Source organism: Heloderma suspectum, chromosome 6, assembly GCF_057233095.1.
Source record: "Heloderma suspectum isolate Gila_16-S chromosome 6, 16-S_ref, whole genome shotgun sequence".
In the NCBI taxonomy this organism is placed as follows: Eukaryota; Metazoa; Chordata; class Lepidosauria; order Squamata; family Helodermatidae; genus Heloderma; species Heloderma suspectum.
Window position 1 is genome coordinate 74,006,979 of NC_139463.1, and position 18,096 is coordinate 74,025,074.

The window sequence follows — 18,096 nt, forward strand, 5'->3', positions numbered from 1 at the left end:
GAAAAATACAGCAGCCATGCTGGGAATGATGGGAGTTGCAGTCCCACACATCTGGAAGACACCAAGTTGGGGAAGGCTGTCCTAGCTAAAAAGCCCATATATTTGAGTAACATTGCTTAACTGGCCTCCTAAAAGGAAGGCTGCTGCTTCCTGATTCTACAGCTCCTGAGGCCCAGTTTTCTCTCTTTTCTTTTGTACATGAGTATGCATGTGGGCCCCATCTGGTGTGAAGCCTGTATACATGTTCAATACAGGCCAAAGTAAACAAGACACCACTCACACAATTAGTAATGGTTTGTTAAGATAAATAGCTGGAGCAGGACCCCAAGCCAGATTGGGACTGCATCAGGTTGCAAAAGCATTTTAGCTTTCTAAATTTTTATCTTTGCTGTTTTAAATCTGTATTTTAAACTCCTGCACTGCTGCTAGGTTTTATTGTGGTTGTATTGTTATATTGTGGTTTTAATGTTCTATATATTTTAAATTGTTTTATTGTGTGATGTTTGGTTTTAATTTTTGTGAACCGCCCAGAGAGCTTTGGCTATTGGGCGGTATAGAAATGAAATAAATACATAAATAAATAAAAGGTTAACAGACCCCTAATAGCATTCTGCCAGGGTCCCAGTCAAGCGCCCCCCCCCCCCCCCCGTGCCTGCTATTTACTCATTTAAAATCATTCACACAACTGCTAATTGTATGAATGGAGTCACATATAATTTGGCCATTAGATGCACTTTATAAGGAGTACTTGTCAGGTTCACACGTACTTTGTACTTGGCATATGCGCATGGATACAAAACGTATTCAGAGGCTGGATTCAGACAATCAGCAGGGGATTGCCTTGGCCTTGCTGTGTAAGGGAGTGACATCTTCAGCTGCAGAGTGAGTGAAAGACCCTTACCCAATCCACAATGAGGATTTTGCTGATGCCAAGTTTTTGCTGGAGGAGTTTGGCAGCAATGGCAACAGAGTTGAAGAAGCAGAAGCCCCTGTGAAATGAAAGTCATCATCAGAACAGATCAGCTACAAGGCAAAGACCATAGGAATTGCCATGCTGGGTCACATCAAGGTTGATCAAGTGGCTAGATTCTAGGCCAACACACCCCACCACAGTAGGCAGCCGGATTTCATAGGAAAGGGCCACAGCTCCGTAGACAGTCATGCAGACGTGCATGAAGACAGTCCCAGGTCCCACCCCTGGCATTTCTTGATAGGGCTCGGAAAGACCCCTGCCAGAAACCCAGGCAAGTTGCTGCCAGTCAGTGCAAATGACCATAGTGAGGTAGATGGACCAGTGGTTTAACTCTGTGTAAAACAGTTTCCTATCTTACATTTCACCCTTTTAAAAAGCCTCTTATGCTAGTGGGCATTACAATATCCCATGGCAATGAATCCCACAACTTAATTACTTGTTGCATATCTGGTCGTTTTACTTGCTGAAACATTTTTCCAAGTGTCGTTAGGTTGCAAAATCCATTAATTCTGAAATAAGGTTGACCCAATGTTTTTGAATCGATTTTGTGCTGTAATGTGATCAGTAATTTGAGTGATGCCACCTTTGCACTCCTGAGCAATTCAAAATAAAGATGGGGGTGGGGAGTGCCATCCACTCAGTAGGTTTGCTCTTTTCTTTCTATTTCAGGTGTGCCTACAAAATATATAGACGATGCCAGCATTTTGTGGCTTCTTGCTCCAGTGCCGGACTCATCATTCATGCTCTTTCAATCAAGAGTGTATTTTGAAGCCTGACAGCCACACGCTAGCTTTGAAGTGGCTTCAGCGTGGCTCTCATTCTCCCAAATACGTGCCATTGTTTTCATGGAGTGAATCATTTTTCTGTTTCACCTATCTGCATCCTTTCACGATATAAAGTTTTTTAAAAGATGGGTGCACCCACAATCCAATCTACCCTATCCTGTCAACCACTGACATTTTAATGCTGGCACAGATGCCAGATGTGGGCTCCACCAAAAAACGTAGCCATGTGCTTTTGTGACAGCTACCATGCCCAACATCTAGAGTTGGTTTGGGCACACTGGAAGAATCTTCCAAGAAAGCTACATCACAGATGGCATCACTCATGGACTCAGGCATGGCCCCTTCACTAAAAATGAATAATTTAGATTAGTCTTTGCTGTATTTTTGACACTATGGGTTAGATCTAGGCTAAGTCAGTCAGACTTGGTTCCCACTGAAATCAACAGGACTTAAATTAGTCATGACTAATTTTTCACATTGGGTTAGATCCAGACTCTGTTAGCCACACCCTCACAAACGATGGCACAATGTCTGGACAAATGTGCATGGCCCTGCCCCTCAGAGCAAGTAAGAGGGAGTCATCCATGCTGAATATACCCTCCCTCCACAGATGGAGAATGGCATTCACACGGAGGGGAAAAAACTTACTTTAGCCCCACTCCACTTAAAAATTCCAAAAAGAAATAGGGATTTTTTTCTCATTTACAGGTAAGGATATCAATCCTATTTTTATTTCATTTGTGCTTCCCACTCACATGGCTGTGGACTCTTCTGCATGATGACCTGGAGGCCGGATGACAGCAAATCCATTCTGCGGGAAGAAAAAGACAGAAGTAATTTAGTGCCACTGTTACGGCAGAACCAAGTGAGGTGTCCAACGCCCCATCTAGCCACGTTTTGTGGGGTCAATTTCAATTAATGCGGCCTAATGGCATGTACAAGATGCTTGCAGTCATGTGACCAACAATGCACTCTCTCGATCCCTGTCCCTGATCAAGGCTAGCCAGCACGGTTTGGGTGGGCTGGTCCAGAGTGTGGTTAATGCCTTGTGTGAAGGAGTGGTGCCTGATGCTTTGAAGGAGGCAGTAGTGTGATTGACTCGGATTCCTGCACTGAGCAGGGGGTTGGACTCGATGGTCTTATAGGCCCCTCCCAACCCTACTATTCTATGATGCTATGATTCTATGCTCCTGAAGGGGCCCACACTGGATCCAAGGATTTGTGACAACTATTGCCCAGTTGCAAACACGCATTTTTAGGTAAGGTGATTGGGAGAGCTGTGGCGGGATGACGACAGGCATTCTTGGGTGAAACCAATTACCTAGACCCTTTCCAAATTGGGTTCAGGCCTGGTTTGGGGATTGAGTCAGCCTTGGTCGCCCTATTAGATGACCTTTATTGAGAGAGGGAGAGAGGCACTGCAACCTTACTCAATCTCTCTGTGGCTTTTGATACCATCAACCATGGTATCCTCTTAGATCGGCTTTGTGGGATGGGTATTGGGGGCACTGTATTTCAGTGGTCCCGTTCCTACTTACGGGGTTGGACTCAGAAAGTGGTGTTGCGGGAGTGCACCTCAGCCCACTGCCACTTGTGCTATGGGGTGCCTCAGGGCACTATTTTATCCCCAATGCTATTCAACATCTATATGAAGCCGCTGGGAGTAGTCATTTGGGGATTTGGCGCAAGGTGTCATCAGTAGGCAGAGGGCAGCCAGCTTTATTTTTGCATAACATCTGAATCAGGTGTTGCCATGCAGGCTCTGGACCAGTGTTTGGGTGCAGTGGTGGGCTGAATGAGGCCCAATAAACTGAGTTGGAATCCTGGTAAGACGGAAGCACTGTGGGGGAAGATTGAGCGCCCAAGGCCACCAAGTGAGCTTCATGGCTGAATGCGGATTTGAACCCTAGATTAAGATAAAGGGCCAGATAAAAGTCAATCAAGTCACGTGCACAAGGTTGAGTCCACCAGCCCTCACCCACAGAAGGTGGTCATGGAGTGTGGCAAAAAGGGAGCAGGTGCAAACAAGATCCACTGTATCCACACTGAGGTGCATACAGACAAAACAGCCTCCCAGGGGCATTCTGCACATGCTCAAGTACTCTGTCCTTACACTAATTTCTTTTGGAAGCTGCTTCTTGTCAGAGGTGAAAGGTACTCTGCACATGCTCAGAAACATTGGTGCTGGGTTGTTATTTTTTTAACAAAGAACCTATTAACTCTAGCAGTAATCAGAGTGTGCTTCTTATCTTCTCTGGTTGTAAGTAATAAGAGTTGGAACCAAGCAAGGCTAATGTGAGCATAATCCACACATTTCAGCAATTCTGTTTGAGAACAGGGCTTAGAGAGAGGGAGGGAAGGGGCCGCAACCTGGAGAAGCTGCACACTGGGCAGAACTTACCTTAAGCTCTCCAGACGCCACTTTAAAGGCCAGCTCCACCAAGCAGCCAACAGCCATGCGAACCGCACTGGATGAGTGCATTTCGTTCCACACTGTGTCACTGTCAACCTGCAGTGGAAGAAAACGATTAGACCGCTTGCATAAGCTCAGTTGTGCAGGTGGGGTTGGAGGGAGAAAAGCAAGAGGGAGGGAGGAAAGCAAGACCATCCTGGCAGCCTTTGTTCTAAGACCAGCACAAGGGGCTGGAGGGAGGCATGAACTTCCTATAGGCACTAGCAAGACTAAGTCCTTGCCAAGGCCTAATTAGGCTTGCGGTTCAAAGGCTGAAGTTTACTAAGGGCACATAAAATCAAGCCAGCAGGAAGAGGATGTCACCACTAGTGCTCTGTTTAACTTTGACTCTGTTTAACTTTGACAAAGGGAGACTCATCTCCCTTTGTCTCACTGTTCTTCTCAAGCTACTCTATGTGTAAAAGACCAGGATCAGAGGTTTTCCTTTTTCCTATTTTAAACACAAAGGCTGTGGCAGAGGCTTAACAGAGCCTAAGAAAGGTCCTTCCCTATGGCCATACCTAAACTTTGGAACTTCCTGCCAAGGGAGGCCCATCTGATGCTTTGGCTTAGATTGAGGCTTTGATTAAGATTCCTGCACTGAGCAGGGGGTTGGACTCGATGGTCTTATAGGCCCCTTCCAACCCTACTATTCTATGGTTCTATGATTCTATGACCTCTCCCCCTCTCTGATAGCCTTCCACTGCTTGTAAAATACATTTCTTTTGGCCTGCAAAGCTGTTAAGTTTGATCTCCCTGACATGTTAAATCCACATGTTTTACCTGTTGCTTCTTCTCCTTTTTACTGTTGATTACCTTAAGCTCCCCATAGGACTTGGATACCTGCATTGAGCAGGGGGTTGGATTTGATGGTCTTATAGGCCCCTTCCAACCCTGCTATTCTATGATTCTGTGATCATTTTGTATTTAGTTGTTTGTTTTAGCATGATGTTTAGCTTGCAAACTGCCTTGAGCATTTAAGGGAAAGGTGGAATAAAAATACTTTGAATCCATCAATTAAACAAACAAGACAAGCAAGAGATACAGCGGGATCATGGGCCTGGGATGTAAGACTGAGCAGGGTTGTTGTTTTTTTTTAAAGGAGTTGCCAGGGAGGGAGTAGATATACACACATAACAGGGCACAGAACAGGCTAACAGAAGGGATAGAATAGGGCAAGGAGAATAAGACGGAGAAAGGAAGAAAAAGGTTGATTTAACAGTATATAGCCCAGTTGGTTCACCTGCGATCTGTGGGCTGCATGCAGCCTGCTGCAGGTGTCCAGCTCCTGAATTCCCCTCCTGCAAGCCTGCTGCTCACCTATTTGAGTGTGTGGGGAGAGCACAATTATGATGAAGAGGAAGTCTGCAGGGATGAATCTCCCTACATGCCTTCCTCTCCATCTCAATCAAAGTCTGGCCAGCCTGTCAAACAGCACCTTCCTCTACATCCCAATTACGCTCTTGCCAGCCTGCTAAACAGTTGTTTGGCAGGCTGGCCAGAGCACAGTTTAGCTGGGGAGTGAATGTGGGTGAAATGTTTTCTAAGAAGAAAGTTATCAGAGATCAAGGACCCCTGAAAGTCAGGACAGACATGATAGTGACAGATCCACCTGTTTAAATGTCAGAGTAGATGTTCTTATTAGGCCCTTTGATTGAAAATAAATGTAATATTTTTCCTTTTCTTTCTCAGTGTTTCTGACAAATCTTCACCTTCTTTGGTCTCTATTGAACTTAATATTTTGTGAATCAGTTCTACCGGATGACACAGACTGATTACCTAGATGCTGGATTTAAGTTTGTATTTGTTGTTCCTATTAACATTAGTTTGTTCCTATTAATATTAGTTTATTATTTGTATTTGATTTATAACATTCTATATCAGTCGTCTTTTGCCCCCCCAAAAATCCCCAAAGCCAGCATACAAATTAAAACATATAAAACATTATCAAATAGTTTACTAAATAACTTAAAACAGGAGGGGAAAACATATTTAAAAACAGGGAGCAGAATTACATTTAAAATCACTCAAATGCCAGGTGGAACAAGAGTGCTAACATCCTGCCTAAACCTAAACAAGGAAAGAGCCAATCTAGCCTCCCTCAGAATGGAGCTCCACCATTGGGATGCTGCCACTAAGAAGGCCCTACCCCGTGTTTCCACAAACCTAACCTCTCTTGGTGGCGGGACACATAACAGGGCCTTCAAAACAGATCTTAAAATACAGGCATGTTTATACAGGACGAAGTGGTCCTTCCAATCTCCTGGCCCCAGACAATTGTTATCTGGCTGCTGAAAAACCCTATGAAGATTTTTTTTAAAGCGAGTCTCCCCTAATCATATATAAAGTGAGGGCCCGGGGTGTAAGTGTTTTAGGGCACAATCGTATTGAAATAGTCACCAGCCTCCGAAGTCGTAGGCAGGCGACTACTCTATGCAGACCGGGCGGAGCACGGAGGGGATGTTGTCTCTGCAATCCGCCCACCTGGCATTCTGGGCTAGTTGTGCAATTTCACGCATCTAGCCGGGGCTTTGGAGAGGGGGCAGGAATGGACCTAGAGACCCCTTAATGCAAAGGGGCTTCCACGTCTCCTCCCCTCCCCACCCCCAAGTATGCCCCTTTTTCGCTCTCTCTGTGCTCTGTTTTACGAGCCTGTAGAGGTAGCCACCACGGTTCTCTCTGCACAGGCTCTGATGGGGAGGGAGCTCAGTTTCCTGGCTCTGAGCTCTGACTCTGAGTTCGGAGCCAGGAAACTGAAACATCCTATGGCCCTCTAGACCAAGTTTAGTGGCCATGGGATTGCTCTCTTAAAGAGCAAACAGAGAGTGTATGTGAGTCAAGAACTTTACAGAGCGGAGGTGGGGACCGTGTGGCCCTCCAGATGTTGCTGGACCGCAAATCCCATCAGCCCCAGCCAGCACAGCCAATGGTGAGGGAAGATGGTAGTTGCAGTCCAACATGTTACCCACCCCATATATAGAACTATGAGGGAAGGTGGGGCCCATTTGATGGGGAAAAGCCAGAGTTCACAGGGATTTAGAGTAGGACTTCGTGAACCTTTGGATGCTTATTCTACGGAGCCATTCATGTTCTGAAATAAGATTTTTCCCAAACCACATGGGAAGATGTGATAAAAATCAGAGAGATGTAGGAAACAGCCTTATACCAAGTCAGGCCGCTGGTCCAATATGGCTCAAAGTTGCCTTCAGTGACTGTCAGAGGCTCTCCAGGGTTTCAGGCAGGAGTCTTTCCCAGCCCTACCTGGGGATCTTGTTGGACTGCAACTCTCATTGCCCCAGCCAGCACAACCAATAGTGAGGGAAGACTGGAGTTGTAATCTAATATGCTACCGACCCCTGATATAGAGTTATGAGGCAAGGTGGAGTCCATAATCTATCTTGTTCCTCTTTGTATGCTGTTTTTATGCTGTGTTGTTTTTATTGTTGGATATTTTTTTGTTAAATTGTTTTTAACTTTGTATGCTGCCTACAGTATTTGTATATAGGTGGGTTATAAGGCGAATAAATAAAATAATAAATAATAATAATGCCAGAGATTGAACCTGGAGCCTTCTGCATGCAAAGCAGGTGCTCCGCCACTGAGCTACAGCCCCCTTCCCAAGAAGTGTAATGAGTGACAAAGTAGAAATGAGTTTTTAACCAGGAACATGAGAAGTATAATATCATCTCCCCATGCCGTCCCCAAGCATCAGCCTCCAGTTAACCAGTTCCTTTGAGAATCATGTACTCACCCCAATCCCACCGCATGGGAGGACGGCATACATCTTCTGAGTAAGGGGACCTGCAGTCAGAGAAACAGAGAAGACAACGAACAATTACAGTAGGTAGGGAACATATGCATATACACCCTATTCACTGTGAGACCTGGAACCTGGCAGGGAGGGGGAGCATAGAAGATCTATGCCACAACCAGATCATATGCAAAAGGAAAACTTTTCCGCAACAAATGAACTACATTCACACAGTACAGATACGCGGGGATGCCTATTTACTGCCATAATCACCATGCAATATTCATTTCATTCATAACATTCATGAACAAATTTTCACAAAAAGAGCAAGTTTCTAGTCCTCATGGATAGAGAGATAAGGTTTAAAGAGGAAACTAAATGTTCTGACATTAGAAGTGATCTGATAATGTCTTCTACTGAACTTAACTAACATCTCCCCCCCCCTTTTCAAGTCCACATTTTCTGTCCTTACCTATCACCTACAAAAATGCAAATTTTACAGCAAGAAAAGCAGAATTATGTGATCAGTTAAAGATCCTACCTAGCAATTTCTTGCTGTCAAGTTTTTGCCGGTTCAGAGGACTGGTTCCATATAGTAACGTGTGGTGCTCAGAATGGACTGTCTGGATTTCGTCCAATGTCGCTTTCCGGCCTCGGATCCTCTAGCAGAAAAGAGAGAAATTGGGACAGAAGTGTAAATACAGATTTTGAAGACCCTCTGCAGAAGCTCTCTGCCATCAGTGTCACTTCCTAAGTTATTTCCTCATCAACATAGATCCTGTGCTTTAAGAGGTGTGTCAATGTTTTGCTATGATAGTATCAATTTTATGCCACTTTCAGTATAGAGATACATCAGGCTACAGCAGGGATGGGGAACGTGTGGCCCTCCAGATGTTGTTGGACTGCAACTCCCATCAGGCCAAGCCAGCCAATGGTAAGGGAAGATGGGAGTTGCAGTCCAACAAGGCCACACATTCTCCATCCCTGGCCTAGAGGATCAGCAACTTCTAGCCAAGGTGTCGAATTTGGCATAATTTCCAAACTTTCCTTCCTCCTGCCCATTCCCATGAGTGACTGCTGTATAATTTTCATTGTATCCATCCATCTTAACTGCAAGCAATGCAGCTTTGTCATTCTGCAGTTGTGATCTCTACTGTCCTTTGCTCCTCAATGTATACTGCAGAAATCATCACCTTAAAAAAAAAAGCCCCAATTGGAGCTTTCAGAAACTCCTGACACAACATGCTTATAGCGTTCGGGTCTTATATTAAAAAGGGATCCACTGTTAGCGAGGACTTCAAGAGTCTGGAGATCCATTTCCCCCAACAGGGGATATGGTGTCACTCCATGTAAATATACGAAGCTGCCTTATATTGGGCCAGATCATTTGTCCACATGGCCAAGTGCTGTTTGCTCTCACTGGCAGCAGTTCTGCAAGGTCTTCAGCCGAGGACTTTTCCAGGCTCGCTACCTGAGAAATGGGGACCTTCTGTGCGTAAAGCATGTGCTCTACCACTGAGCTACGGCCTGTGAGAAGCCAGATGTGTTTGCTTGTCCTGATTACACCTTTCTTAGCTCCCAACCTGCAGTCTGAAGTGGCATGGTCCACAAAAAGGTTTGCCTCCTCACCTTCATTTTTTAAGAACTAGGCCTAAGAGTGACAAACAGCCTGTTCACACCCTGAAAGTGGTTTGCAGAGCAAATACTTGTGCAGCACCAACAGTCCGGGAGAGCTAATGTCATGATAGACTGAGTCTTGAAAACTGCATTGATAAAGTGGCAAGCTCTGTACTGATAAAGTAGCAGCAGCTAGTGAGCTATTACCAGGCTGCAAGTTCATCTCTGTGCTACAAACTGAGGGTGCTTTCACAAGAGATGATGCACTTTCTAAAACTTCTCATTTGCCCACAGTGATTCCACACCCACCTGTATTGTGCCTGTTCAAATGTTAACATTTTCATGCTCTTAGAAATATCACACCCAGCATTTCCTGATGTGAAAGAGGTCATGTCCCCAGGCAGAGACCCTGATGCTGCTATAGTGAAAAAGTGGCAATCGATAATGCATAGCTTTAAGACCACGTTTGTCTTGTTCAAGCCAACAGGATGCACCAAATCATATGAATTTTAAAAACAGCCACATTTTCAAGGACTATCTTTCGAATCTTAAAAAATGGATATATTCACAAGTCTAAAAATGTGTGCGCGCGCGCACACACACACACGTATTCTTAGCATCACTTGTGATAGCACCCTTAAATCAGTTTCGAAATGTTTCAACTCTCAGCAGCTGCCAAATAACCTCATTTCAGTTCCTGTGGCTTTGTGCCCATGTTAGACATATTCCTGGTCTCTGATTCATCTGTGTGTGCCAACTACTCCCAAGAATCAGCGATGGTGTGCTACTAGCTCCTTGAACAGGCATTTTGGCTGGCTACATACATCTTGTCAATGGGAAGGGGCCATAGTGGTAGAGCACATGCCTTGGATGAGGAACGTTCCAGGATCAATTCCTAACATCTCCGCTCAAAAGATCAGGTTAACAGGTGATGGGAAGAACCTCTGCCTGAGACCCTGAAGAGTTGCTACCAGTTAGAGCAAACATTCCTGGGCTAGATTGACTGATAGTCTGACCTGGAATAACGCAGCTTCCTATGTTACATTAACAGTGCAATCCTATGCAAATCTGCTCGGAAGTCCCATTGAGTTCAGTGAGACTTACTCCCAGGCAAGCGTATATAGGATTGCAGTCTAATTTTTTGTTATTTATTCGAGTGTATTTGTTCTAGCCAAAGGACATTATAAAAATAATACAAATATAGCATTAAAGCACAGAATTATATTGTAAGTTTTACGCATTATCCCAGTTTGGACATCATGCTAACCTCCTCTTCCCATTTGGAAGGGAAGTTCGGAAATTTTGCCACACTGCAACTTGTGGTGTCATCCAGATTGATGCAATGTGGTTAACGTTAACTACGGTTTGTTTGAAACAAGCCAGCTTCAAACTGTGGTAGATGTTTATTTAGTCAGTAGATGAATTTAGTTAGATTGTATTTTCTTCTAAAATGAGATGAAATAGTTAAATTAAAATATCACTTCTCTTTTGAGGTACATTGTTTTTTAAAAAATGTACCTAAAGCTCAAAGCCCTATCAATGGATTGGGGTGGGGTGGAGCAGAATTAGGTTACTAATGTGCACAGGACAAAAAAGCAACCCAAAGCTATAAAATCATAGTATCTTGGGTACAAAAATACAAAGAGAGAATGACCATCAAAAGAACAAACAAACGAAAAACTAACGACACTATGGCAGAATCTAGTCTTGTAACATGTAGACTTAATTCATATATTGACATATGATGGCTGAAAACGCAACAAGACACTAATCAATTTACCTGTTTCATATTCAAACTTATTTCATGAGTATGCGTGTTGAAATCATGTATCATACCACATCCACATGTAGTGGTATATATTTTCAAGATCCAAATTTTCTGAACACGGTCTGAATCCATAAAACTATATATTAGTCTGTCCTTAGGTCTCAGTGTTTTGGTAATAACTTCAATTCAGAATCCTACCAAGAGAACTCATACAAATTGCCTTGTAATTATACCCTTCTTTTGAAATAGACTTTCTCAGTAAGCTTGATTGTATTTGGCATACAAGTTTGGTTTTCTTTCCCATTGTTGTTGTTCAGTCCTTAAGTCATGTCCAACTCTTCGTGACCCCATGAACCATAGCACACCAGGCCTTCCTGTCCTCCGCTCTCTCCCGGAGTGTGCTCAAGTTCATATTCATTGCACCGGTGATGCTATCTAGCCATCTCATCCTCTGCAGACCCCTTCTCCTTTTGCCTTCAATCTTTCCCAGCATCAGGGTCTTTTCCGGTGACTTTTCTCTTCGCATTAGGTGGCCAAAACATTTGAGCTTCAGCTTCAGTATCTGTCCTTCCAATGAGCAGTCAGGGTTGATTTCCTCTAGGATGGACTGATTTGACCTCCTTGCAGTCCAGGGGACTCGTAAGCGTCTTCTCCAGCACCACAGTTCGAAAGCATCAATTCTTCGGCACTCAGCCTTCCTTATAGTCCAGCTCTCACAGCCATGCTTCTTTCCCATGAGAGGCATTAAATTAGCACAGCAAAGCTAGGAGGATTGCATTATTGCTAAACATTGCTGTTGTGAAATAGCTTGTATTGTGCTTGTATTGTACGTATACATTTGAACTTTGCACAGAAATGTCACCGTCTCTTATTTGTTGCATTTCATGGCCTTTTATTTACTTTCCACCCTGCCTCTTCTATACCCATCTGTGCATATATCTGCTAACTGAGGATAATACTACGTGCCTCTAGTGAAGTGCGCTCTATTTGCAAAAGTGGGTCACACAATAAATCTTCTTCATCTTTGAGGTGACACAAGACTTGTGTGCGTCTGTGCGTGTGTGTGCGCACGCACATGCATGCATGCAAGCATTCTGTAAAATACCCAGACAAGGTTTTACATACTTGCCCAGCAACTTCCCCTCACTTTTGGGAACTCAAAGATCCTGTTATACAAAGATATTACTTCTTTACAACTTTTTTTTCTTACGTTTTTAAAATGTGTTAAGGAAGTAAATGAGCAAAAGACTCACCCTCAGAGCTAAATTTGAAGATGTGGCAGACATCAAGATTGCATAGATGTTTTGCATAGATGTTTTCTATAGTATAGATGTTTTCCCCAAGAAGGTTCAGTAAATAATTGATGTTCAGCCCAGGGGGAAGTCAACACTCTTATAAAGTCAATACACGTTCCTGCATGAAAAATGTAACAAAGTAACCTGCTTGAAAATTACTGGGATAGCAAAGGGGGAACATATGTACGTTTTTCATGCAGGAACATGGCTGCTCATACCGTACATGGGCTATTACAGAATCGGATATTATAGGTTTGTTCTTCACAATAAGTACCTTCAGCAGCATCCCCCAACCGTTTGCATCCCAGATGTTTTTGGACTACAACTCCCATAATTCCTGACTCTGCTGGCTGGGGCTAATGGGAGTTGGAGTCCAAAACATCTGGAGGGTGCCAGGTTGGGGAAGGCTGATCTATAGGATTATGAGCATTACTAGTACTAACTTTATTAGAGTGTTGACTTTCCTCAGTATGCATTGACATTTGGGGGGGAAAACACTGAGTCTCTACATCCTAAGACTACATGCGGTATGTGGTTACAGTGGCTTGTATTTTTTATAGTTCCTTGATGGTCATTCACTTTTGTACCTGGGATACTGGCTGTGATTTAATATCTTTAGATAGCTTTATCTTTTGGGGTCTTTTTTGATCCTCTTAATGGATCCGTTTTCAGAGGGGTAGCTGTGTTACTCTGTTGCAGCAAACACAATAAAAAGTCTTGTGGCACCTTAAAGATGAACAAATGTATTATGGAACAAGAATACATGCATTTATTGTGAATCTGATGAAGTGGATTCTAGTCCACTAAAGCTTATGCTATAATAAGTGTATTTGTCTTTAAGATGCCACAATATTCTTGTTTTTCATGGATCAGGCATTCTAGGCTAGGGGTTTCCTTCCACTTTAAAAACATTCCCTAAAAACTTTCAACCCAGCCCTTGTAGCTGCCTTACCATTTGCTGGCAGAAGGTTTCCACCCTGAGGATTCTTACCTCGCACTTGCTTAGCAACCCTGTCTCCTGTAATCTGGACCAGATACTCTGGATTCTCCCAGCATGCTCTGGGTGAATGTTAGTGTTTCCACATGTACACTGATGCTTCAGCATGAATGTGTCATAAACTACACCTGTGAGAGGGCAGGAAAGGAGAACAGTTACAGGGAAGGGGGAAGAGAGAGAAAGAGAAGGGAAACTGATGAGATCAGGGCAATGCTGGCTGGACCACCAAGTCTCCAACGGTGTTTAATTTCTGGAATGAAAGTTGCAGGAGCTTAAACATTCGTGGAAATTGCACTTTCTAAACCAAAAGCCTTTCCTCAAAACCGGAAGTATATGAGCCAGTTGTGGTTTGTGTGCATGGAAGAAAATACGCTCTGCACATACTCAATGGCATTCAATACTTCATATGATTCAATGCCAAATACAGACATGAAAAAGAAACTTGGGAGCTGGTTCAAATTAAGACCTGCTCCCCACGCTGTGAAAGATGTATGTAGGGAGTTCATCCACATCAAATGCATAATGTGTCGGGGGTCATATTTGAAGGACCATCCATCTCCGTATGTACCTACCTATCATTAAATTCTTCAGTGGAGGGACTCCTGTGTGTGCCCCTGCCATCTGAGGTGAGACAAGTGGCCACCTAAAGAGAGGGCCTTCTAAGGAGTGGCACCGCAGTTGTGTAATGCTCTCCCCAGAGAGCTTTGCCTGGTGGCTACTTTATTGCCCTTTTACCACCAAGCAAAAACCACCTTGTTTTCTCAAGCTTTTAAAATAACAAGGAGAAGAATAAAAGAACCTGAAGCAGCCCAGAATTACTGAACCAGAATGAGGCTCTTCTTTCAAGGCACCAAGTTGACCCAAAGCATAGCTAGGTTCAAGATGCAGAGCTACTGACAGAGGTGTGCCCTGCAGTAAGGGAATCATTTGAAACAGACCTCAGCTCCAGAACCCTGGAATGTGTCATGCAAAGAGTGCTCCTAAGCATGTGCAGAATGTATTTCCCTCAAACATCCAGAAGAGGAGCTTTCAGGGCAGGGGATGTGTCTGCTGAACAGGCATATATATATATATATGCCTGTTCATATATATATATATCTCCCTTTGGTGGAAATTAGCCACTGCAAAGAGAGACACGGGTTTGCATCACCTCCTACCTGTAGTGAAAAGGTGATTGGCCAAGGGTTCGGCTGTACTGCTCTTCAGACTAGTACTGGCAGGTGAAGACTGGGTGCGGCTGAGGGCTTGATGGGGTAGAGTGCTGATGCTCAGCGGAGTCTGGTAGAGCTGAAGGGGCCGCAGCTGATGTGCATCTGCAAACACCTGCCAGAATTTTGCAAGGGATAGCAGCGGGGGGGGGGGGGGAGAGAAAAAATACATTATAAACATTAAAAGGGCCCCATTGCCTTAATACTGTTTTATTGTTTTAAACTGTTTTATTATACGCTGTACATCGCCCAGAGTGGCTGGGTGACCAGCCAGATGGGCGATTAATAAATTTAATAATAATAATAATAATAATAATACTAAAACAATCTGAAACTGTTCCATCTTGACCCTAACCATGCTAGTGCTCATGGAAGGGTATGTGTGTCACACTGGTCCGTTTGTGTATAATTCTTTTATTATTTATTTATTTCATTTCATTTCATTTCATTTCTATACCACTCAATAGCCGAAGCTTGGAATTCTTCCAAGTACATACAGACAGAACTGTGTTCATTTAGCACTAAAAGCCTCAGACTGCTGTGCCAAGAGGAAACCCAAATGTTGTGTTGGATCCAGACTTAGTCATATTTAAAGTAGACCCACTGAAATTGTTGGCTAATAACTGATTTCAATAGGTCTACCCGAAGCATGACTAAGTCTGGACCCGACCCATTTTATTCTGGACAGCTGTGGCCTGTATCAATTACACATGTTACAAACACTTGCATGTGTCTGCTTGCTCTACTAACTTACTCTGTTTTGGCTAATTGTGGGGGAGAAGGAAGGAGGCAAGCAGGCAGGGCATGGAAATCTCTCTTCTTCCAGGGGATATCCTACTTGTCCTCTGCTCCCCCTTCCCCAAGTGATGCTCACACACTCCCAAAGCCCATCTCTGAGGTCAAAAACGAAAGCTGCAATTATCAGGATGTTGAATTCTGTGTTCCAAGCTTGCGCCAGCATAAAGCTGAGGACATTGTGTGGCCTGCACCTTGTCCTCCATCCTGCCCAATGTCTCTTCTATGTTTGGGTTTTAGTGCTAAAATTAAGGTCAAGCTCTACATTAGGCTAAATGCACAGCACAGATGGAGTAACAGAAAACAAAACATTCAAGCCCTGACTGCCCAACAAGGGCAAACTGCACAAAGTAACTCATGATCTAGACTCAGGGCTATAGGTCTCCAGCCTGATTTAGCCAGACTTTTGCAGAGACTTTCAAGATTTGGTCATCAGCAACCAGCTCAGATCCCATTGGAAAAAAATGGGGCACATGGTGAAGCGATCACACGACTCCTTTACTCAACCCCTTTTGCATGCTTCCATGACGGTAGTGTGAATTAGCTCTGACTGGTTTGTTATGGCACAACATTCCATAGGCCAAGGAGCAGAAGGTAGATCTCCAGATGTTTTTTACTTCAATTCCCAGAAGCCCCTGCCAGCATGGCCAATGGTCAGGAATGCTGGGAGTTGAAGTCCAAAATATCTGCAGATCTACTTTCTGCCCACCCCTGCTGTAGGCAATCAAAATGAATAGTTTCCCCAAACCTGGCTACATCCATTTTAGCAACAGCCCCCGTGTCACCTCAAACATGCATTTCTTTATTTCTAAAATGTATTAGTTGCCCAATAGCTAAAAGCTCTCACAATCAAAAAGAAGATAAAATGCCCAACTCACGTTAATAAAAACAGAAACAACACAATCAATTAAAAGCAACAGAGAGGAAAAATGTCTTCGGTGTTCTCTCTTTTCAGTCTCCCCACTCCCCTTTTCTGATTTCTTTACCAAGTCTCCTTTTTTCCCCCTTTCTTTCTGGAGAGGGAGACTTTCATCTTTCTGCCAAACACACAATCTAGCATGGAGCACCTGAAATATTTAGGGGCATAAAAGAAATGAAAGACAGATGACTCACAGTCAAGGATGATGCAGAGAAGTGGAAAGGATGCGCATAAAGTAAGGAAGGGCAGGAGAAGACGGCGAGGGTGGCTGTGGGGTGGAAGATGGAGTCCCACACCTTTTGGGAGACTCCACTATGTCACTCTCAGATGAAAGGGGTGAGGGATGGGAAACAAAAGATGCTGCCTTCTGTCTCCTTCTCCAAGCTCATGTCCTCAGCAATGCACTCTCTTGATGACTGGGAGCTTCACTTTGCCTGCTCCTACAGGGCCATATGACTGCCTCCTACCTCTATTTCCCATCCCAGACAAAATAATAGAGTTGGAAGGCTTAAAAATCCAGCCCCTGCTCGAAAGGCAAGACTGGCTACCCACCACACCATGTAAGAAGAGCCCTGCCGGGTCAGACCAATGGTCCATCTAGGGCAGCATTTTCTTTCTCACGGTAAGCCCAGAAGCTGGACATGAAGGCAACGGCCCTCTCCTGTTGTTGCTCCCCAGAAGCAGGTAGTCAGTGGTATGGTGCCTCTGAATGTGGAGGTTGCATAGAGCCATCATGTGCAGCGGTCACTGAGAGACCATAGAATCACAGAATCATAGAATAGTGGGGATGGAAGGGGCCTATGAGGGGACTGCGGTGGCTTAGTGGTTAAGACGCTGAACTGCAGACTGGAAGGTCAGCAGGTCAGCAGTTCGAGACCCGAGTGCTGCGTGACGGAGTGAGCTCCCGTCTTCAGTCCCAGCTTCTGCCAACCTAGCAGTTCGAAAGCAAGAAATTGCAAGTAGATAAATAGGTACCGCCTTGGCGGGAAAGGTAACAGCGTTCCGTGCACCTCGGTGTTCGGTCATGCCGGCCACATGACCACGGAAGCGTCTTCGGACAGCGCTGGCTCTTCGGCTTAGAAACGGGGATGAGCACCGCACCCTAGAGTCGGACATGACTGGTTGGGGACACCTTTACCTTTTAAGGGGCCTATAAGACCATCGAGTCCAACCCCCTGCTCAATGCAGGAATCCAAGTCAGAGCATCCCTGACAGATGGCTGTCTAGCCTCGTCTTGAAGGCCTCCAGTGTGGGAGAGCCCACCACCTCCCTAGGTAATTGGTTCCATTGTCGTATTGCTCTAACAGTCAGGAAGTTTTTCCTGATGTTCAGCCAGAATCTGGCTTCCTGTAACTTGAGCCCATTATTCTATGTCCTGCGCTCTGGGATGATCGAGAAGAGATCCTGGCCTTCCTCTCTGGGACAACCTTTCAACTACTTGAAGAGCGCTATCCTATCTCCCCTCAGTCTTCTCTTCTCAAGGCTAAACATGCCCAGTTCTTTCAGTCTCTCCTCATAAGGCTCTGTTTCCAGTCC

General features: G+C 44.4%; 1 protein-coding gene across 14 annotated transcripts in view; it reads right to left on the reverse strand.

Annotated features, from left to right (window-relative positions):
- Positions 1 to 18,096, reverse strand: part of HDAC5 (histone deacetylase 5) — a 133,185-nt gene that overhangs the window by 13,301 nt on the left and 101,788 nt on the right. For all 14 annotated transcript variants that reach the window (XM_084804900.1, XM_084804899.1, XM_084804903.1 and 11 more), the window contains 7 exons: positions 14,796 to 14,961; positions 13,633 to 13,766; positions 8,503 to 8,623; positions 7,962 to 8,011; positions 4,160 to 4,267; positions 2,514 to 2,569; positions 902 to 989 (listed from right to left, as the gene is read on the reverse strand). In XM_084804900.1, coding sequence (XP_084661026.1) covers positions 902 to 989; positions 2,514 to 2,569; positions 4,160 to 4,267; positions 7,962 to 8,011; positions 8,503 to 8,623; positions 13,633 to 13,766; positions 14,796 to 14,961 — 723 coding nt within the window. The remainder of the gene's footprint in view (positions 1 to 901; positions 990 to 2,513; positions 2,570 to 4,159; positions 4,268 to 7,961; positions 8,012 to 8,502; positions 8,624 to 13,632; positions 13,767 to 14,795; positions 14,962 to 18,096) is intronic.